The following is a 21,508-nucleotide window of genomic DNA, read 5'->3' on the forward strand; positions in this document are numbered from 1 at the left end:
CTTGTCCAGAATTTCTTGTTTATAGTCTTTTTGATGATGGCCATTTAGAGTGGTGTGAGGTGATATCTCATTGTAGTTTTAATTTGTATTTCTCTAATAATTAGTGATGTTGAACATTGTTTCATGTGTCTCTTGGCTATCTGTATATCTTCTTTCTTTTTTTATTTTTTAAGTTATGAAAGTATGACAACACATTTACAAGAGACTTGGAAAATACAGAACAAGTTACAATATACTCCCACTATATATTACAATTATCTTTTTAAGTAGATAAATTAAGATTTTTAGTTGGAGTTTCAATATCAAACTCTCAAAAATTAATAGAATGACTAGAGAGAAAAGTGGGATGATATAGTAGACCTGAAAAGCAGTATAAACCAATTCAGCATAATTAAGATTTTCACACAACAGTAGGCAACAGATTCAATTCAATTCTATTCTATTCAAGTATCTATTCAAGACTATAAACCAGGAGACACTGGAACATATCCAGGGACATAAAACAAGGTGCAAGAATTTTGTCATCTTACTGAAATCATACAGAATCTGTTCTCTTATCACTGTTATACTGGAAATCAATATCAAAAGCTGTTTGAAGATAACCCACATATTTTCAAGTGCAGTGTGACATTTCCCAAGACAGAACTTTTACTTAGTCATTGAAAGCCTCAATAAAATTAAAAGACTGAAAAAACACAGAGGGTGATTGCAGAGAAGAAAGTATTTAAATGAGAAATTAATATCAAAATGAGAAATCAATATCAAAGATACTTTTAAAATGCCATGTATTTGGAAATTAAATGTATACTTTTAAATGATGGGTGTATCTAAGAAGTCATAACAAGGAAAATTAGAAAATATTTGTAACAGCATAAAAATGAAAAGAGAATTTATCAGAATTTGTTGCTTGCAGCTGAAGCTGCTCAATGCAATTAAATACAGCGTGGAGTCTTGAGTAAGGTATAAAAACAAACAATGGACACTAGCATAAAATTTTGTGAAATTTGAACAAAATTTATACTTTAGTTATTAACTGTTGTTGTTGTTCAATTGCTAAGTTGTGTCCAACTCTGTGATTCCGTGGGCTGCAGCATGCCAGGCTTCCCTTTTCCTTCACTATCTCCTGGAGTTTGCTCAAATCCATGTTGACTGAGTTGGTGTTGCTATCTAACCATCTCATCCCCTGCTTCCCTCTCCTCCTTTTGCTCTCAGTATTTCCCAGTATCAAGGTATTTTCCAATGAGTTGGCTTTTCTCATCAGGTGGTCAAAACATTGGAGCTCAGCTTCAGCATCAGTCCTTCCAATGAATATTTAGGGTTGATTTCCTTTAGGATTGACTGGTTTGATCCCCTTGCAGTCCAAAGGACTCTCAAGAGTCTTCTCCAGTATCACAATTCAAAAACATCAGTTCTGTGCTCAGCCTTCTTTATGGTCCACCTCTCATATTTACATGACTACTGGAAAAACCATAGCTTTAACTATATGGACCTTTGTCAGCAAAGTGATATCTTTGCTTTTTAATACACTGTCTAGATTTGTCATAGCTTTCCTTCCAAGGAGCAAGCTTTTTTAAATTTCAGACTACAATCACCATTAGCAATGATTTTGGATCCCAAGAAAATAAAAGCTGTCACTGTTTGCACTTTTCCCCCTTCTATGTGCCTTGAAGTAATGCAATGATCTTAGTTCTTTGAATGTTGAGTCCTAAGCCAGGTTTTTCACTCTCCTCTTTCAACCTCATCAAGAAGCTCTTTAGTTCCTCTTCACTGTCTGCTGTTAGAGTGGTATCATCTGCATAACTGAGGTGGTTGATATTTCTCCTGGCAATCTTGATTCCAGCTTTTAATTCATTCAGTCTGGTATTTCTCATGATGTGCTCTGAATAGAAGTTAAGTGAACAAGGTGACAGTATACATCCCTGACATACTCCTTTCCCAATTTTGAACCAGTCCCTTGTCCCATGTCCAATTTTAGCTGTTACTTCTTGATCCACATACATATTTCTCAGGAGACAGGTAAGGTGATCTGGTATTCGCAACTCTTAAGAATTTCCCACAGTTTGTTGTGATCCATACAGTCAAAGGCTTCTGCATAGTTGATGAAGCAGAAGTAGATGTTTTCTGGAATTCCCTTGCTTTCTTTATGATCCAACAAACATTGGCAATTTGCTGTCTATCATATGTTAATCTCCTGTTTTTTTTTTTCTTTACAACATAGTATTTCTTTATTTTCTCAGAATTGCATTTGAAGTTTAAACCTCATTCAAAATTTTTAAATTCACTAAGATAATAAGTTTTCTAGACTTTTAGCAGTAATACCAGATGCCAGAATGAATGGAACTATATCAAAGTATTGAACAAATATAAATGATAAATCTATCATTTATAGGTGGAATCAAGATGTCATAAATTTTTTAGCTAGACCAAAATTCATGTTTTCTAATATATATATTATCTTATACATATATATGTCTGCATATATATATACACAAACCTTTATAAATATATGTGTGTATATATATATGTATACAAAAGCTTTTATACTACGCTAGATAAAGGTTTGAAAAAGAACAACAAAAAGAGAGAGATGGAGAAGTAGGAAAACAAACTAAATGAAATGGTAGCACTGAATGTGAAATAGAAAAGTGAAACAAACGAGATAAACGTAAAAGATCATCATATAGTCCAGTTGTTTTTAGACCTGGCTGCTCGTTAGAATCATATCTGGAGCTTTGGAGAGAGAAACAACACTTGGGTATTTGTATTTTTCAAAAACTTCCAAGATTTTGCATCTGGATTTTAAAAAGTGATTACAAGTTTTTCTATTAAATGGTAGTTTCAGTATTACGGAATCCTATTATTTTCTGTTGACCAATCATGATACAATGATATTAAATGAATAATAGTTACATAATGGAAAAGATGTTATCAGTTTTCACAAACAATAGCCAGACCAAAAAAAATAAACGATGATTATAATTACAAGCCATAATAGAAATATGATTAACCAAACAATATAAACCTGCTAGAACTAACACCCCCAAAAGATGTCCTTTTCATAATAGGGGACTGGAATGAAAAAGTAGGAAGTCAAGAAACACCTGGAGTAACAGGCAAATTTGGCCTTGGAGTACAGAATGAAGCAGAGCAAAGGCTAATAGAGTTCTGCCAAGAAAATGCACTGGTCACAGCAAACACCCTCTTCCAGCAACACAGGAGAAGACTCTACACATGGACATCACCAGATGGTCAACACTGAAATCAGATTGATTATATCCTTTGTAGCCAAAGATGGAGAAGCTCTATACAGATAGCAAAAACAAGACAAGGAGCTGACTGTGGCTCAGATCATGAAATCCTTATTGCCAAATTCAGACTTAAACTGGAGAAAGTAGGGAAAACCAATACACCATTCAGGTATGACTTAAATCAAATCCTTTATGACTATAAAGTGAAAGTGAGAAATAGATTTAAGGGACTAGATCTGATAGAGTGCCTGATGAACTATGAACGGAGGTTCGTGACATTGTACAGGAGACAGGGAGCAAGACCATCCTCAAGAAAAAGAAATGCAAAACAGCAAAATAGCTGTCTGAGGAGGCCTTACAAATAGTTGAGAAAAGAAGAGAAGTGAAAGGCAAAAGAGAAAAGGAAAGATATACCTGTCTGAATGCAGAGTTCCAAATAACAGCAAGAATAAGAAAGCCTTGCTAAGTGATCAATGAAAAGAAATAGAGGAAAACAATAGAATGGGAAAGACTAGAGACCTCTTCAAGAAAATTAGAGATATCAAAGGAACATTTCATGCAAAGATGGGCTTAATAAAGGACAGAAATGGTATGGACCTCACAAAAGCAGAAGATATTAAGAAGAGGTGGTAAGAGTACACAGAAGAACTGTACAAAAAAGACCTTCACGACCCAGATAATCATGAAGGTGTGATCACTCACACTCACCTAGAGCTGGGCATTCTGGAATGTGAAGTCAGGTGGGCCTTAGGAAGCATCTCTACGAACAAAGCTAGTGGAGGCGATGGAAGTCCAGTTGAGCTATTTGAAATCCTAAAAGATGATGCTGTGAAAGTGCTGCACTCAATATGCCAGCAAATTTGGAAAACTCAGCAGTGGCCACAGGACTGGAAAAGGACAGTTTTCATTCCAATCCCAAAGAAAGGGAATGCCAAAGAATGCTCAAACTACTGTGCCGGGGGCCAGCGTGAGGAATTCCGCCCATGGCAAAGGTCATGAGGAACGAGGCTTGGCATACGCAAAGGCGTGATCAAGCCTCAGGACACCCCCTGTTCCCGAGCATCTAACCCCAAAACCAGAGTCTGTTTTACGCTCTCACCTACACCTCTGACTTTAAGGGGGGCTCTCCCGCATAACCGTTTCTCTCTGAGAAGGAGTAAACGTGCAGCTCCAAGGCAATAAAAATTCTTGGGCGTGACAAGAGTGTTTCAGCTTACGGACTCCTCTGAAGGTTATCTAGCCCACTTGTATAGGTTTGTCCGGCCACATGTGATTGCTTACAGCCTCCCAACCTGAGAGGCACGAGATGTTTTAGACTTACTAAAGGCAAATTCTTTTGGGGAGTTAGAAATTATTAGTATAGTTGGTTAGGAATTATATTGGTGAAGGGTCTCTTCATTTGTTGTGTCAATAATTGCTGCTGATTCCCTGCTCTGGGTGGGACAAGGATGTCTCAGGTCAAACCTCTCTGCTGACAGACTAGCTTGTGTGACAGGATTATCCTTACTGCCGCCACTAGGCACATGATTGTTTACTACTCTCAACCATAAACAGCACAGAGAGTTTTGGAGTATTTTGAGAGTCTTAATTAGCGTAGGACTTTTTCTTCTTGTTGAGTCAATGATCGCTGCCAGGCCTCTATATCCTTAGGCACCTGGGAATATATTAATCAATGTATTTGGAATATAGCAAAGGAAATATGGTAGTTTTTGATGTTAGCAATACTAGACTTTTTGAGTTAATGGATTTTCTCTTTTGTAATAGATCACTGTACTTATATATCACTGTGTCCTTGCTGTGTAAGAATGTAACTTTATCATATCTTAAGACTAAATAGATCTTAAGGGGAGCATTGGTGAAAGGATTTTCATTTGTTGGGCTGATGTTTGCTGCTAAATCTCCATGTTCCCTACTCTTATAATGAATATAACTAGCATATAGGAAGAAATAAGTATTAACCTTTAAGCATATAGGAGAAATAAGTGTTAACCTTTAAGACTAATCATGTTAACCTTGGGTTAAATAAATTCCTTTCTTGCTTGTAACTCACTACACCCTCACCCTATAGGAATGTAACTTCATTTGGAGGGTGGCGCCTGGTTTAAGAAAAAACACCCTTGGAAGAAATAAGTTTTTTTGGTTATCAGAAAGAAAGGATCATAAAATGTAAGCAGGTCTCACTCATGGCCAGATGATAATGTAATAACCCTAAGACCTTTTTTTTATACATTTATGTGAAGTACCTGATTTTGACAAAGGTCAGGACTGCTGACCCCCACGTGACTCTGTATTCATCCCTATGTGTAACAAAAGGTATATAAGCAAACCCAAAAATAAAGAAATCTGATCAGTTTCCGGAAAGACTGATTCCCCCATGTCGCTTCTTTCTTGCTCCCGTTTTTCTGGCTGAATTCCCATCTGGAGCATGGATGCTATTTCACGTAATCCAAGTTATTCAGCCTCCTTTTCTCCACTGATCTTCTTACTACACTATCCATTTCTAATCTCTCTATATCTGTGATTAAATATGTAGTTTTCCAAAGACGCCGACTCCGTCCCCACCTTCTAATCACCCTGGATCCACCGGGGCTGGACCCCGGCACTACTGCACAATTGCACTCATCTCACACACTAGTAAAGTAATGCTCAAAATTCTCCAAGCCAGGCTTCAGCAATATGTGAACCATGAAATTCCAGATGTTCAGCCTGGTTTTAGAAAAGGCAGAGGAACCAGAGATCAAATTGCCAACATCTGCTGGATCATGGAAAAAGCAAGAGAGTTCCAGAAAAACATCTATTTCTGCTCTATTGATTATGCCAAAGCCTTTGACTGTGTGGATCACAATAAACTGGAAAATTCTGAAAGAGATGGGAATACCAGACCACCTCACCTGCCTCTTGAGAAACCTGTATGCAGGTCAAGAAGCAACAGTTAGAACTGGACATGGAACAACAAACTGGTTCCAAATAGGAAAAGGAGTACGTCAAGGCTGTATATTGTCACCCTGCTTATTTCACTTCTATGCAGAGTACATCATGAGAAACGCTGGGCTGGAGAAGCACAAGCTGGAATCAAGATTGCCAGGAGAAATATCAATAACCTCAGATATGCAGATGACACCACCCTTGTGGCAGAAAGTGAAGAAGAATTAAAGAGCCTCTTGATGAAAGTGAAAAAGGGAGTGAAAAAGTTGGCTTAAAGCTCAACATTCAGAGAACGAAGATCATGGCATCTGGTCTCATCACTTCATGAGAAATAGATGGGGAAACAGTGGAAACTGTCACAACTTATTTTCCTGGGCTCCAGAATCACTGCAGATGGTGATTGCAGCCATGAAATTAAAAGACGCTTGCTCCTTGGAAGGAAAGTTATGACCAATTAGACAGCATATTAAAATCAGAGACATTACTTTGCCAACAAAGGTCCGTCTAGTCAAGGCTATGGTTTTTCCAGTAGTGAAAACCCAGTAGTATGGTTTTTCCAGATGTGAGAGCTGGACTATAAAGAAAGCTGAGTGCTGAAGAATGATGCTTTTGAACTGTGGTGTTGGAGAAGACTCTTGAGAGTCCCTTGGACTACAAGGAGATCCAACCAGTCCATCCTAAAGGAGATTAGTCCTGGGTGTTCATTGGAAGGACTGATGTTGAAGCTGAAACTCCAATACTTTGGCCACCTGATGTGAAGAGCTGACTCATTTGAAAAGACCCTGATGCTGGGAAAGATGGAGGGCAGAAGGAGAAGGGGATGACTGAGGATGAAATGATTGGATGGCATCACCGACACAATGGACATGGGTTTGAGTGGACTCTGGGAATTGGTGATGGACAGGGAGGCCTGGCGTGCTGTGGTTCATGGGGTCGCAAAGAGGCGGACATGACTGAGTAACTGAACTGATCTGAACTGAACAATATAAAATAATTACATAGAATTTGAGGGGTTAACTAGCGTGATGTGGTCAGTAGAAGTGCATACATGCACACATTTTCATCTGCTCAGCCAGTTGGTGCCTGTAATCTATTTACATTGAAGGTGATTATTGATATATATGCTCCTATTACCAGTTTCTTAATTGTTTTGAATTTATTTTTTGTAGGTCTTTTCCTTCTCTTATGTTTCCTGCCGAGAGAAGTTCCTATAGCATTTGTTGTAAAGTTGGTTTGGTGGTGCTGAATTCTCTTAACGTTTGCTTGTCTGGAAACTTTTCATTTTTACATCAAATCTGAATGAGAGTCTTGTTGGCTAGAGTACACTTGGTTGTAGGTTCTTCACTTTCATCACTCTAGATATACCATGCCATCTCCTTCTGGCTTGTAGACTTTCTTTCTACAAGCCAGATTTGAGAAATCAGTTGATAACCTGATGGGAGTGCCCTTGTATGTTATTTGTTGTTCTTCCTTTGTTGCCTTTAACATTTTATCTTTGCCTTTAAGTTTTGTCAGTTCAATTACTGTGTGTCTCAGTGAATTCCTCCTGGGGGTTATCCTGCCTGGAACTCTCTGTACTTTCTGGACGTGGTTGACTATTTCCTTTCCTATGTAAGGGAAGTTCTCAGCTTTTATCGCTTCAAATATTCTCTTGAGTCTTTTCTCTCTCTTTTCTCTTTCTGGTACCCCTCTAACTCAAATGTTGGTGCATTTAATGTTGTCCTAGAGGTCTCTTAGGCTGTCTTCTTTTTTGTCAATTTTCTGTTTTGTGGCAGTGATTTCCACCATTCTGTCTTCCAGGTCACTTATCCTTTCTTCTGTTTCAGTTATTCTGCTATTGATTTCTTCTAGTGTATTGTTCATCTCTGTTTGTTTGATCTTCAGTTCTTCTAGGTCTTTGGTAAACATTTCTTGCATCTTCTCTGTTCTTTTTCTGAGATCCTGGATCATTTTAAGTAGCATCATTCTGATTTTTTTTCCTGAAAGTTTGCCCATCTCCACTTCATTTAGTTGTTTCTGTGGGGTTTTATCTTGTCCATTCATCTGGGACATAACCCTCTGCTTTTTCATTTTGATTAACTTTCTGTAATGTGGTTTTAGCTGCTGTGATTCTGCTGTGATTCTAGCTGCTGTGGGATTTTGGTTCTTCTTGCTTCTTCTCTCTGCCCTCTGGTATGAGGCGATATCTCATTGTAGATTTGATTTGCATTTCTCTAGTAATGAACGATGTTGAGCATCTTTTCATGTGTTTATTTGCCATCTGTTTGCTTTTGAGAAATGCCTGTTTAGGTCTTTTGCCCATTTTTTGATTGAGTTGTTTGTTTTTTTTTTGGTATTGAGTTGCATGAACTGCTTGTATATCTTGGAGATTAAGCCTTTGTTAATTGTTTCATTTGCTATTATTTTCTCCCATTCTGAGGGTTGTCTTTTGACCTTGTGTATAGTTTTCTTTGCTGATTTAGCACAGTATATTATTAGTTCTTTTAATTCTTTCCAGACAATGGAGGGAGTCTGGAACACTTTAACTCCATTTATTATATTCCTGATTTATATGCTACTGTTCATTATATATTTTAATTCTCTCTTTATATTAACCCCTGTAAAGCATTATTATCAATGTTGTTTTATGTAAACGTAATTACCCATACTACCCATTTACCTATATCAGTACCTTCTCTTGCTCTTAATTCCTTCTTGCCTCTCTGAGTGTCCATGTGGTATCATTATCTTTCTGACTGAAGAACATCTTTTACTATCTTCTTTAGTTCAGATATGCTGATATGGTGATGAAATCTCTATTTCTGTTTGTCAGAAAAATGTCTTTATTATACCTTCTTGCTTGAAAGATGTTTTCATTGGATAAAGAATCTAGGTTTTTATTTTCTTTCAACACTGTAAGGATATTTTATTGTCTTCTGATTTCTGTTGAGAAATCAGTTGTCAGTTAAAAGCTTTGCTCCTTTGAAGTTGATCCATTACCCCCCAAAGATTTTCTCTGATTTTCTGAAGTTAGTACTATGATATTTTTCAATATGATTTCCTTTTGCTTTATTTTCTTAAGTATTTTTGAATCTATGATTTGATGTCTTTCATTAGCTTTGAAAAATTTCACCCATTATTTTTTCAAATATCGCATCTAATAAATCTTTTCTCTCTTTTCTTTCTGGGACTAGAGTACACGTATGATACCCCTTTTTACTCTAGCTCTCTGTTGCTTATGTTCCTTTTTAGTATCTTCCATCCTTTGCTCTAAGTATCTTGCTTTGGATATTTTCTTCTTATCTTACCATTCAAACTTTCTTTCTTCAGCTGTATGTATCCTGCTCTTAAAACTAGGCACTATGGTCTTAAACTCATTGCTTTTTTTCACTTCTAGAACTTTGATTACCTTCTCTTTTATAATTTGTGATTCTCTGCTATAACCCCAATTTAAAATAATTTCCTCCAATGTATTCAGAATAGTTAAAGTTTGATAACTCTATTATATGGATCCCTTGCATTTCTATAATCTGTTGCTTATCTTTTTTTTTTCTTTAAATTATACTTTGGTGTCTTCTTAAGTGCTGACCAAGTTTTATTCTACACAGAATATTGTGTTTGAAAAATTTTAGGAGGAATATTTGGAGACTCTGTTGTCTTCCTTCAGAGAAGATTTTCATTTGTTTCTGGCAGATGGCTAAGGTACATTATCAATTGCAGATATTCTTAATCTAGTTATAAAGATTGAGATACTTTGAAACAAAACACAGTTGCTGCAAGAGCTGGACTGTTTTTGTTTATTCTTACTTCTAGGTACAGCTTGAGGGGTCCTGACCAAAAGAGCTAGAGGTTTATCAAGACATTCCCTTCTTGAAGACTTTGAACTACAACTTTTGTCCCTCTAGCTTTTCAAAACTATCAAAATCTCTTCTCATTAGGGTCAGGTGATGAGGGAGTTGTTGTGGCAATATCCTTATAAAAGCGTAACATGAAGGACCCTGGTAGTGATAGAACTGTTCTGTATCTTGAGTGTGGTGGTGATCATATAAGTTTACATATGATAAAATTTACACACACAAGCACACATAAGTGAATGCATGTTAAATGAATAAAATCTGAATAATGTTGGTGGATTATATCCATGTAAGTTTCCTGGTTGTGCTATTGTAGTGTAGTTATGAAAGAAATCATTGTTGAGACTTCATGAAGGATATGTGAGACCTCTCTTCATCGTTTCTTTTTTGTGTGGTAAAATATACATAACACAGAATTTACCATTTGACAATTTTATGTGTATAATTCAGTGACATTAAATGCAGTGACAATGTTGTGCAACCAGCATCGCTGTTCATTTTCAGAACTTTTTCTTGATCCTAGGTAGAGGCTCTGTACCCATTAAAAACAGCTCCCTATAGCCTCCCTCTCCCAAGGTTGTGGTAGCCTTTATCCTACTTTCTGTTTCTATAAATTTGTCTATTTTATGTACCTCATATAAATGGAATCATACACTATTTCTTCTTTTGTGTCTGGCTTACTTAATTTATCATAATCTTTTCATGGGTCGCTCATGCTGTAGCATGTATCAGAATCTCATTCCTTTAGAAGGTTTAATAATATTCCTTGTATGTATATATTCATTTTGATTATTCATCTGTTCAGGGACATGTGGGTTGTTTTCAGCTTTTGGCTATTATGAATAATGCTGTTAGGAACATTGGTGTACAAGTATGTGTGTGAGTCCTTGTTTTCAATTCTTTTTGGCATATACCTGAAGGGAATTGCTGGATCATATGATAATTCTATATCTAACTGTTTGAGGAACTGCCAAATTGTTTTTAACAACAAATGCACCATTTTACATTCCCACCAGCAATGTAAAAGGTTCCACTTCCCTTACATTCTCAAACCACAAACACTTGTGGTTTCTGTTTTTTTTTTCCTTGATAATAACCATCCTAATGAGTGTGAAGTATTATCTCATTGTCATTTTGATTTGCATTTCCCAATGACTAATAATGTTCAGCATCTTTTCCTATATTTATTCACCATTTGTATATCTTGGTGAAATGTCTAGGTGAAATGTCCTTTGCCCATTTTAAAATCAATTGTTTTTCTGTATTGTTTCTTACAGCTGCATATGGGTCTGCAATAATCTCAAAATGAAAAATTTTAATAAAAATATGTTTCTTTTTTCTTAGCCTTTCAACTGTCTCTTCTTAAAAGTAGCTGATGTCCTTAGTGGAAATTTGCCCCAATATGTAGTTTCTATCTGTGAGTTTCCTTTTCTTTTCAAATCTGTGCTCTATTGTTCTTTGTTGGCTTTTTAGCTCACCAGTGCCTTCAAACAGCTGTTTTAAACATTTTGTCCACCTTTTCTATCTGTTATCAATGAAATGGTTGATCCATGCTGCCTAACTCACCACTATTGGAACTGTTTTTTTGTTCACCTTTGGTTTTGCAAAAGACCAAACAAGTTCAAATAAATTTAAAAGTAAATTTTTTAAGCTAATTCTTTTTAAAATTATTTATTTGGCGGCACTAGGTCTTAGTTGTGGCATGTGGGGTCTTTGATCTTCATCGTAGCATGCATGATCTTTAGTTGTGGCATGTGAACTCTTAGTGTGGCATGTGGGCTGTGGTTCCCTGACCAGGGACCAAACCTGGAACTCTTGCTTTGGGAACGTGGATTACTAGCCACTGGACCACCAGGAGAGTCCTCAAAGCTAATTCTTTATGAAGCCTAAAAACAACACTAAAGCTTTACTTAGTAGGAGTATTGAAAACAGTTCTGTATGATACGGAGATAATATGGACTAGGTATATATGATAAAATGATACAGGTTATTCCCCATCGTAGAGTATTTCCAGAGAGGAAGATGTGCTTAAACCATTCTTACTGTCAGAAAAGACACTTATTTTATCAGGGTCTCCTGCTTAAACATCATCTCTGCAGAGCGGCTGTGTTGAGGGGCCCCCAAAACCATTCTTTGTTTTGATGATTCATTAGGAGGGCTCATAGGTCCCAGAAAAATCAACAGAAAGGAAACATATATGGGATGAAGTTTAGAGGAAACCAGGGGCATGCTTCCAAGAGCCCTCTCCTAGGACTTGCCTAATTGCTCCAGCAACTGACTGTGACATGTGTGAAATGCTGCCTGCCAGGGAAGAGCACCCAAGCTGGTTGCCCAGAGTGTTGCGGATCAGCACATAAGCATATAGCCCTACATGAGTAATTTCAATCACTGAAGTTCCAGAGCCCCATAGAGAAAGACCAAACCTGAGGAAGGAAGCACCCATTTTACTCTCTAGTCCCTCACCCTTCAGTGTGTTTCTTAATGGTACTTATCATTATCTGACTTCAGCTGTATAATCATTATTTATTTGATACTACATAAGTAGCATATATTTTATTTCTTATCTATTACCATTCTTCCTCCACTAGAATATAAGTCCAGAAACTGTTTTGTATTCCCAGTGTCTAAAACAATGCTTGGTCTAGAGAAGGTACTCAACTGATATTTGATGGGTAAATGAATGAATGAAAATGATGGTTTATGCAGTTACTTAGAAATGCCAATAATGTTGGCTGGATCTCAATTATTGGGATGTGCTGTTATTCTATGCATGACAGTTTTCTCATCTGTTTACTTCTCTCTCCTAAACAGGTCTATAATTCAATAGCCAGATTTTCCCCTCGAAGGTTTGTTTTGCCCTTACATGTCAATTTGAATGCCCCTGAGGGAGAGAACCTCAGCCCGTTGCCCTATTCTTCAGCCAGTGCTGTGAAACAGGTTGATGGAAAGGTATGCTATGAATGGATATTAGCCTAAGACTTTGACCCTCAGCAGTGTTTCTTTATTCACTAATAAAGTAGTGTGGCTATGTAGTGTGGCTGTTCTCCACAATGTTTGGTGCCTAGTAAGTTTCATAACATTCAGCTGAGCAGGGTAGGATCATGGAGCATGGCTTGCAAAAGAGTTGCAGAATTCTAGGTGGGAGTGAGCACTGTGTTTACCTATCCCTTTTGTGTTTTCCCCACTCCAGTACTCTTGCCTGGAAAATCCCATGGACGGAGGAGCCTGGTGGGCTGCAGTCCATGGGGTCACTAACAGTCGGACACAACTGAGCAACTTCACTTCACTTTTGTGTTTTCCTATCCCTTTTGTGTTTTGAAAGAAGTTTATACAGCTTTCAAAGTGTCGTGCCCTGTCTAAGTATTTAAGATTGGCACTGACCATCCCCACATTTTAGATGGTTTGTGCTTACATATCACTATATAGCTATCAGTGTCTCAGCTCTAGTAAAATAAAAGCCCATGTCCACCTCCTATGCCATTTGACAACTTAGTCACAAAACCCAATAATCTTTTATGTGTTCTTACGTATAATGAAAAGAGAAACAATATTTTAAAAAATGATGTAGAACCTCAGTTCTCAAGCCCTGTCATAAACTTTTATATGGTGTTAGCCCTCACACTGACCTGAAGAAAGTAAGAATTAAGCAATCAGTTCTTTTGTGCCCTCTCTTAGATTTGGTGCTCTTATGAAAATCTATGTCCTGAGGCTCTAGAAGAGGAAGGAGGTATTGAATTTCCCCAGATCAACTATGGCCAATTCAGTGGCAAAAAGTATCAGTTCTTCTATGGCTGTGGCTTCCGGCATTTGGTGGGTGACTCTCTGATCAAGGTTGACGTGGTGAACAAGACGCTGATGGTAATGAAATTCCACTTCCTTTTCTGAACTCTTTAAAGACCTGTTCTGCCCTTTGAATTAATTCCTGTTTTTTTTTTTTAAGGTAGATCTTGAGATTTTAAAATAGTTAAGCATGTGTGAAACTGTATACATCTTAATTATATTGAATTGGTTCATGGTGCTTTTCATATCTACTATATCCTTTTACATTTCTGTGTAGTCATTCTATTAATTTTTGAGAGTTTGATATTGAAACTCCAACTAAAGATCTTAATTTGTCTACTTAAAAAAATAATTGCAATATATAGTGGAATTATATGTAATTTTCTTCTGTATTTTCCAAGTCTCCTGTAAATGTGTTATCATACTTCCATAATTTAAAAAAAATAAAAAGGAAGAGAATAAATTAAAAATAAAAATTATTGCTTATAAAAAATAAAATAAAATAGTTAAGCAGCTACTTACTTTTTTTTAAAAAGAGACTTCTTATTTTATATTGGAATAGAGCCCATTAACAATGTTGTGATAGTTTCAGGAGGACAGCAAGGGGACTCAGCCATACATATACATGTGTCCATTCTCTCTGAAGTTCCCCTCCCATCCAGCCTGCCACCTAACATTGAGCAGAGCTTCTTGTACTAACATTAGGACCTTGTTGGTTGTCCATTTTATTTATAGCAGTGTGCACATGTCAATCCCAAACACCCTAACTATCCCTTCCTCATCTTCTTTTCCTAGCAATCATGTTTGTTCTCTAAGTCTGTGAGTCTGTTTCTGCTTCATAAATAAGTTCATTTGTATAATTTCTTTTTAGATTCCACATACAAGGAATCTCAAATGATATTTCTCCTCTCTCTGACTTACTTCACTCAGTATGACAATCTCTAGGTCCATCCATGTTGCTCAAATGGGCAGCCACTTACTTCTGTTAAATCTGAGAACCATGGAATTAGGGGTATGTTCCCTCTAGGGAATCTAAATGAACCACAAGCCCAGAAAAATACTTCTACGCTTGATGGTATTTTGAGAGAAATCATGGGACACATCTATTTCCGGTTGATGGGAAATTATAACTATACAACTTGTGTTTGATGAGATGGAATTTGCCACTGCAAAGACTCCCTCTCTTATATTCAATTCAGTAAGCCTGATTCTTCCACTGTGGGACTGTTGTATTGGCAGCCAAATTCATGCTGGGGCTGACAAAAGCTATCGAACACTTCCAGCTCATAACCAGTCTTCTATCAAATACTTTTTTGGGGACTTACAGGTTTGGAGAGAAGATGGCTTTTATCCTTCAGAACCTGTTTTTGTTCCAGTACCAGGAGCCAATAAAGAAGATGATGGGGTCATTCTTTCTGTGGTGATCACCCCTAACCAGGTAAATGTATTTCCACCACTAGACAGAAAGAAAAATAGCACTGGGCCTTTTGAGGGTTATATTTAGTGATGCTGTTGATCATTTATTTTTATTCCAGTTTGACACCTTCTCCCTTTTGTTTCTTTCTTTATTATTTAGATACCCTTTTATCATAATTATTACTTTATTACAGTTTTAAAATTCTACTTGTAGAATCATAATAATTTACATTTGGATAGGAATTTATTTACAAACTACTTTCATACATATTATCTTATTTAGTCATCAAAACAGCTTTATGGGTATCATTTTACACATGTTGAATTTGTAACTTAAGGAAGTTGAAAGAGACTTGCATCAAATCTTATAGTTGTAAAGCCAGTATTGAACTCCCAATCTTCTGAATTCTAGTCCAATATTTTATACCACCCTCTGTGCTGCCAGTTTTAATTGAGAGACCAAAAAATCTAATGTGATAGCCTCCGACTTAGTGTCTCAATAATCTTGATATCTAATTTCTTGTCTAGAGAAGCCTTGTGGCTGATAGATTCACTCTGAGTTCCAACTTTGATCATTTATAAGTAGCTGCCTAGGTATAGGATCAAAAGCAGAGACATTACTTTGCCGACTAAGGTCCGTCTAGTCAAGGCTATGGTTTTTCCTGTGGTCATGTATGGATGTGAGAGTTGGACTGTGAAGAAGGCTGAGTGCTGAAGAATTGATGCTTTTGAACTGTGGTGCTGGAGAAGACTCTTGAGAGTCCCTTAGACTGCAAGGAGATCCAACCAGTCCATTCTAAAGGAGCTCAGCCCTGGGATTTCTTTGGAAGGAATGATGCTGAAGCTGAAACTCCAGTACTTTGGCCACCTCATACAAAGAGTTGACTCACTGGAAAAGAGTCTGATGCTGGGAGGGATTGGGGGCAGGAGGAGAAGGGGATGACAGAGGATGAGATGGCTGGATGGCATCACTGACTCTATGGACGTGAGTCTGAGTGAACTCCGGGAGTTGGTGATGGACAGGGAGGCCTGGCGTGCTGCGATTCATGGGGTCGCAAAGAATCGGACACAACTGAGCAACTGAACTGAACTGAACTGCGGTATAGGATTGTGATGCTTTTTAAGGTTTTGGTGAGGAAAGTGTGATCAGTTAGTGATGTCAGCCATGGGCTTAGGACTTAGTCCTCATGCGGTATATTTGCCACTCCTGTAATTAGACCAGGGCAAATCTCAGTCTGCCTTGCAATGCTACCTTTTGAACAGCTCCAGAATAACACAAAATGGAGGCATTTTATTTTGGGAGAAAGAATTTTTATAGCTCTTAGGAGATGGAAGAGGGGCAGGTAGGAAGATCCTTAAACCCAAAGAGATTCTATGAAGGTGATAGATATAAATGTAATTTCTTTGCTCTAGGTATGAACTTCTTCAGCTATAATTTCCTTTTTTTTGTTCAGTTCATCATTCTGCAAACACTTAGTGAATGAATCAGCAAGCCACTGTGCCCAGTGCTGGGAATGGATATAAAGATGAGAAAGATGGTCTCTCCCTTAGGAATTTTACAGCCCACTAGAGGAAACAGATTTCTGACAGGAACAAAGAGAATTTTCAGTATTGTCTTTCCTTTTCTAGAATGAAAGAAATTTTCTCCTTGTCTTGGATGCCAAGAACTTTGAAGAACTGGGCCGAGCCGAAGTGCCTGTGCAAATGCCCTATGGGTTCCACGGCACCTTTGTGACCATCTGATGGAACAGCCACAAGCTCTGTGAACTACGTTTGAATGAATGTGCTTGCTACGTAAGAGAGAGCAAAAGTGTACCTTACCTTCCAAACAGTAGACATCTGCTTTTAAAATTTCTGTTAAAAATTGAATTCATGAGATAATTATGGTGTTATATTTTCTTAGGGATTGTCAGGGAATGTTTAACAGGAGGATTCCTACATGCTGTTTCTCACACGTCCTTCGTTTCTTTTTAAGCAGAACAGCACGCTGCTCCCAGGAATTGGGGTCATTGTGTGAGACAGGCTTAGATCTTTAGTAAACATTCTCTTTACGACAAAACTGCTCAGTCCCAATCCCCTTTCTTGAGATATGGATTGTCTCCTGACCTTGTGACCATCATTGTCCCTTGGTAACATTTACTGTACATTTGGTTTTCTGATCTTTATTATTGACTAAAGAAATTTCTTGTACTACAGACTATATATACTCAAAGAAAAATCATTAAAACACCTTGGCTCCATCAGAGATTGGGTCCCTGTGTCTTTCTTTCTTTCTCTCTCTCTCTCTCTCTCCGGCTGATTCCTTGGAGCACAGAGACCCGTCTTGCTCACTGTCCTGCCCAGGCTTCTGAGACTCTCTCAAGAAGGCACCCTGTGCCTTCACCCCTCCTCGAGAGGGTGCCCGGTGCCTTTGTGAGAGATGCAAGTCCTGTGTCAAGGACTTTATTGGTTTTCTGCGTAAACCAGGGAGTATCAGCCTTTTTCTCTCTTTCACTTTCTTATCATTGCCTCTGGACCACCAGGTCCCGGTCCATTAAAGGACTCCAACAAGGGATCTTCTTTGAAAACCTTAAGCATTGATACAACTTTTGAAGAGAGTTTTTAAATTTATATTTACTGGAAATATCTTATGGGTAATAAAGATACATGAAAGAAAAACTAGATCTGGATCAAAAACTAAAAATTGTCACCACCAGATAGATGGGTAACAGAGGTTCTCATACTTGGAAGAAATGAAAATAAATATAGCTAGTAAAATGTGAATATAGGTCTGAAAAATCTCCCCCTTTTTTTCCATCACAGTTTACCTGTTGCTTCTAAGTAGTCACAGAGGATGTCATGCTTGCATGCTCCTTCTAAAATGCCTACTTTTCTGCTGTCCATAGCAGATGCCACTGCAGTTGAATCATCCACTACCACCTCCTATCCTGCCCCCAGCTCAGGCTTGGAAGGCTATTGTTTTGAGAGATGTTAAAATCAGGCATTTTCCCTAGTCTTCAGGTGTCTGGTTCTTCAGAGATTCATTAAAAGTTGGTATTAGGTTGGTACAAAAGTAATTGAAGTTTCAGACCATAAATTTTAAATCATTATAACTAGGCTCAACACATCTTTATTAATCAAAATAGGAACCATTACAATCAATGCATTTTTACCAATGAGAAATAAGTGTTAAAATCCTTGCTTCAGGATTCAGTGAATTCTTGGAAATCATTTTCTGCCTCCTGCTGGTTGTAGAAGTGTTTTCCTTGGAAAAAGTTGTCGAAATGCTTGAAGAAGTGGTAGTCGATTGGCAAGAGGTCGGATGAATATGGTGGATGAGGCAAAACTTCAAAGCCCAATTCATTCAACTTTTGAAGCATTGTTTTTGTGACCTGCGGTCTGGCGTTGTCATAGAGAAGAATTCGGCCCTTCCTGTTGACCGATACTGGCTGCAGACCTTGCAGTTTTCAATGCATCTCATTGATTTGCTGAGCATACGCTCAGATGTAATGGTTTCACTGGGATTCAGAAAGCTGTAGTGGGTCAGACAGGCAGCAGATCATCAAACAGTGACCATGACCTTTTTCTGGTGCAACTTTGGCTTTGGGTTAGATGGACGTGGGTTTGGGTGGACTCTGGGAGTCGGTGATGGACAGGGAGGCCTGGTGTGCTGCGGTTCATGGGGTCGCAAAGAGTCGAACACGACTGAGCAACTGAACTGAACTGACTGAACTTGGCTTTGGGAAGTGTTTTGGAGTTTCTTCTTGGTCCAACCACTGAGCTGGTCACTGTGGGTTGTTGTATAAAATCCACTTTTCATTGCAAGTCATGATCTGATTGAGAAATGGTTTCTTGTTGCACAGAATAAGAGAAGACTATACTTCAAAATGAAATTTAAAAAAAATTTCTGGTCAGCTCATGAGGCACCCACTTATTGAGCTTTTTCACCTTTCCAATTTGCTTCAAATGCCAAACAACTGTAGAATGGTCGACACTGAGGTCTTCAGCAACTTCTCGTGTAGTTTCAAGAGGATCAGCTTTGTTGATTGCTCTCAATTTGTTATTGTCAACTTCTGATGGTCAGCTACTATGCTCCTCATCTTTGAGTCTCTTGTCTCCTTTGCAAAACTTCTTGAACTGCCGCTGCACTGTATGTTCGTTAGCAGTTCCAGGGCCAAATATGTTGTTGATGTTGCAAGTTATCACTGCTGCTTTACTGCCCATTTTGAACTTGAATAAAAAATTCATGTGAATTTACCTTTTGTCTAACATCATTTCCCTAGTCTAAAATACATATAAAATAAACAAGTAATAAGTCATTAGCAAAAACAATAAAACAAGAAATGTGCATTAAAATGATACATAACATAGACCACATTTATTCAAGAATGTATTCCAATATCAAAAGGCAAAGTTCAGCCAGTGCAAAACCTCAATTACTTTTGAACCAACTTAATAGTTCTTACTTCCAGATGTTCAAGCTGGTTTTAGGAAAGGCAGAGGAGCCAGAGATCAAATTGCCAACATCCGCTGGATCATTGAAAAAGCAAGAGAGTTCCAGAAAAACATCTATTTCTGCTGTATTGACTATGCCAAAGCCTTTGACTGTGTGGATCACAATCAACTGTGGAAAATTCTGAAAGAGATGGGAATACCAGACCACTTGACCTGCCTCTTGAGAAACCTGTATGCAGGTCAGGAAGCAACAGTTACAACTGGACATGGAACAACAAACTGGTTCCAAATAGGAAAAGGAGTACGTCAAGGCTGTATATTGTCACCCTGCTTATTTCACTTCTATGCAGAGTACATCATGAGAAACTCTGGGCTGGAGAAGCACAAGCTGGAATCAAGATTGCCAGGAGAAATATCAATAACCTCAGATATACAGATGACACCACCCTTATTGCAGAAAGTGAAGAGGAACTCGAAAGCCTCTTGATGAAAGTGAAAGTGGAGAGTGAAAAAGTTGGCTTAAAGCTCCACATTCAGAAAACGAAGATCATGGCATCCGGTCCCATCACTTCATGGGAAATAGATGGGGAAACAGTGGAAACAGCGTCAGACTTTATTTTTTGGGGCTCCAAAATCATTGCAGATGGTGATTGCAGCCATGAAATTAAAAGACGCTTACTCCTTGGAAGGAAAGTTATGACCAATCTAGATAGCATATTTAAAAGCAGAAACATTACTTTGCCAACAAAGGTTCGTCTAGTCAAGGCTATGGTTTTTCCAGTGGTCATATATGGATGTAAGAGTTGGACTGTGAAGAAAGCTGAGTGCTGAAGAATTGATGCTTTTGAAGTGTGGTGTTGGAGAAGACTCTTGAGAGTCCCTTGGACAGCAAGGAGATCCAACCAGTTCATCCTAAAGATCAGCCTTGGGATTTCTTTGGTAGGAATGATGCTGAAGCTGAAACTCCAGTACTTTGGCCACCTCATACAAAGAGTTGACTCATTGGAAGAGTCTGATGCTGGGAGGGATTGGGGGCAGGAGGAGAAGGGGACGACAGAGGATGAGATGGCTGGATGGCATCACTGACTCGATGGATATGAGTCTGAGTGAACTCTGGGAGTTGGTGATGGACAGGGAGGCCTGGCGTGCTGCGATTCATGGGGTCACAAAGAGTAGGGACACAACCGAGCGACTGAACTGAACTGAACGGAATAGTTCTTCATTTAGTTGGGCAACAGGTGGCACTAGAGACCGTATAATCTTTGCATTTCTAAACCCCAGCAGTTTTTACCAACAGCCCAGATCAGTCTAGATCTGTCACTTAAACCATATGCTCAAATGCCTTGTTCTTTTTTCCTTCAGTTATACTCCAAGCCCAGGCCAGTTAAACTGCACATGCTCCTTGTGCATACTGACTGTTGCTGGAGGAAACCCCGCTCCCCCGCAAACATGTAGTCTGGGGCAGTGTGAACTCATTAGGCTCACTGTACAGTCCTGGACCAACATAGTTTCATCTCAGTTTTCCTTGAGGGTTATTATAAACATCACAAACCCTATTCACTTTAGCAGAGAGTTGCATAGATACAAATGCCACATGTTGGAGTTTCATGTCTGGATTGGTGAGATATAGGAAAACAGCAGTAGGTACAGAATGGCAAGAAGATGCCCAAACAGAACTTAATACAACAGGTGTGGGAGCTTAGAGGCCGAGATAACCATAAGAACATAAACCCCTTGCTAGTCACAGGAGTCTTTGAAAAGGTGTTGTAGCCCCCCAAACAAAACATGGAAGTTTTATCCAGATCTCATTTGGATCTGAAGGGTGAAGAAGACCACAGTTGACATTTGGGAGATACATAGATATATCTGATC

The 21,508-nt window shown here is 38.3% G+C and overlaps 1 protein-coding gene across 2 annotated transcripts in view; it reads left to right on the forward strand.

The window, feature by feature from the left end:
- The window catches only part of BCO2 (beta-carotene oxygenase 2), a 69,456-nt gene extending 52,011 nt beyond the window's left edge, over positions 1–17,445 (forward strand). For both annotated transcript variants that reach the window (XM_069554997.1, XM_069554998.1), the window contains 4 exons: positions 12,818–12,955; positions 13,682–13,864; positions 15,114–15,224; positions 16,832–17,445. In XM_069554997.1, coding sequence (XP_069411098.1) covers positions 12,818–12,955; positions 13,682–13,864; positions 15,114–15,224; positions 16,832–16,945 — 546 coding nt within the window. In that variant the 3' untranslated portion in view covers positions 16,946–17,445. The remainder of the gene's footprint in view (positions 1–12,817; positions 12,956–13,681; positions 13,865–15,113; positions 15,225–16,831) is intronic.
- The last annotated feature ends 4,063 nt before the right edge of the window (positions 17,446–21,508 follow it).

The sequence above is a fragment of the Ovis canadensis genome, chromosome 15 (assembly GCF_042477335.2).
Source record: "Ovis canadensis isolate MfBH-ARS-UI-01 breed Bighorn chromosome 15, ARS-UI_OviCan_v2, whole genome shotgun sequence".
NCBI classification, from domain to species: domain Eukaryota; kingdom Metazoa; phylum Chordata; class Mammalia; order Artiodactyla; family Bovidae; genus Ovis; species Ovis canadensis.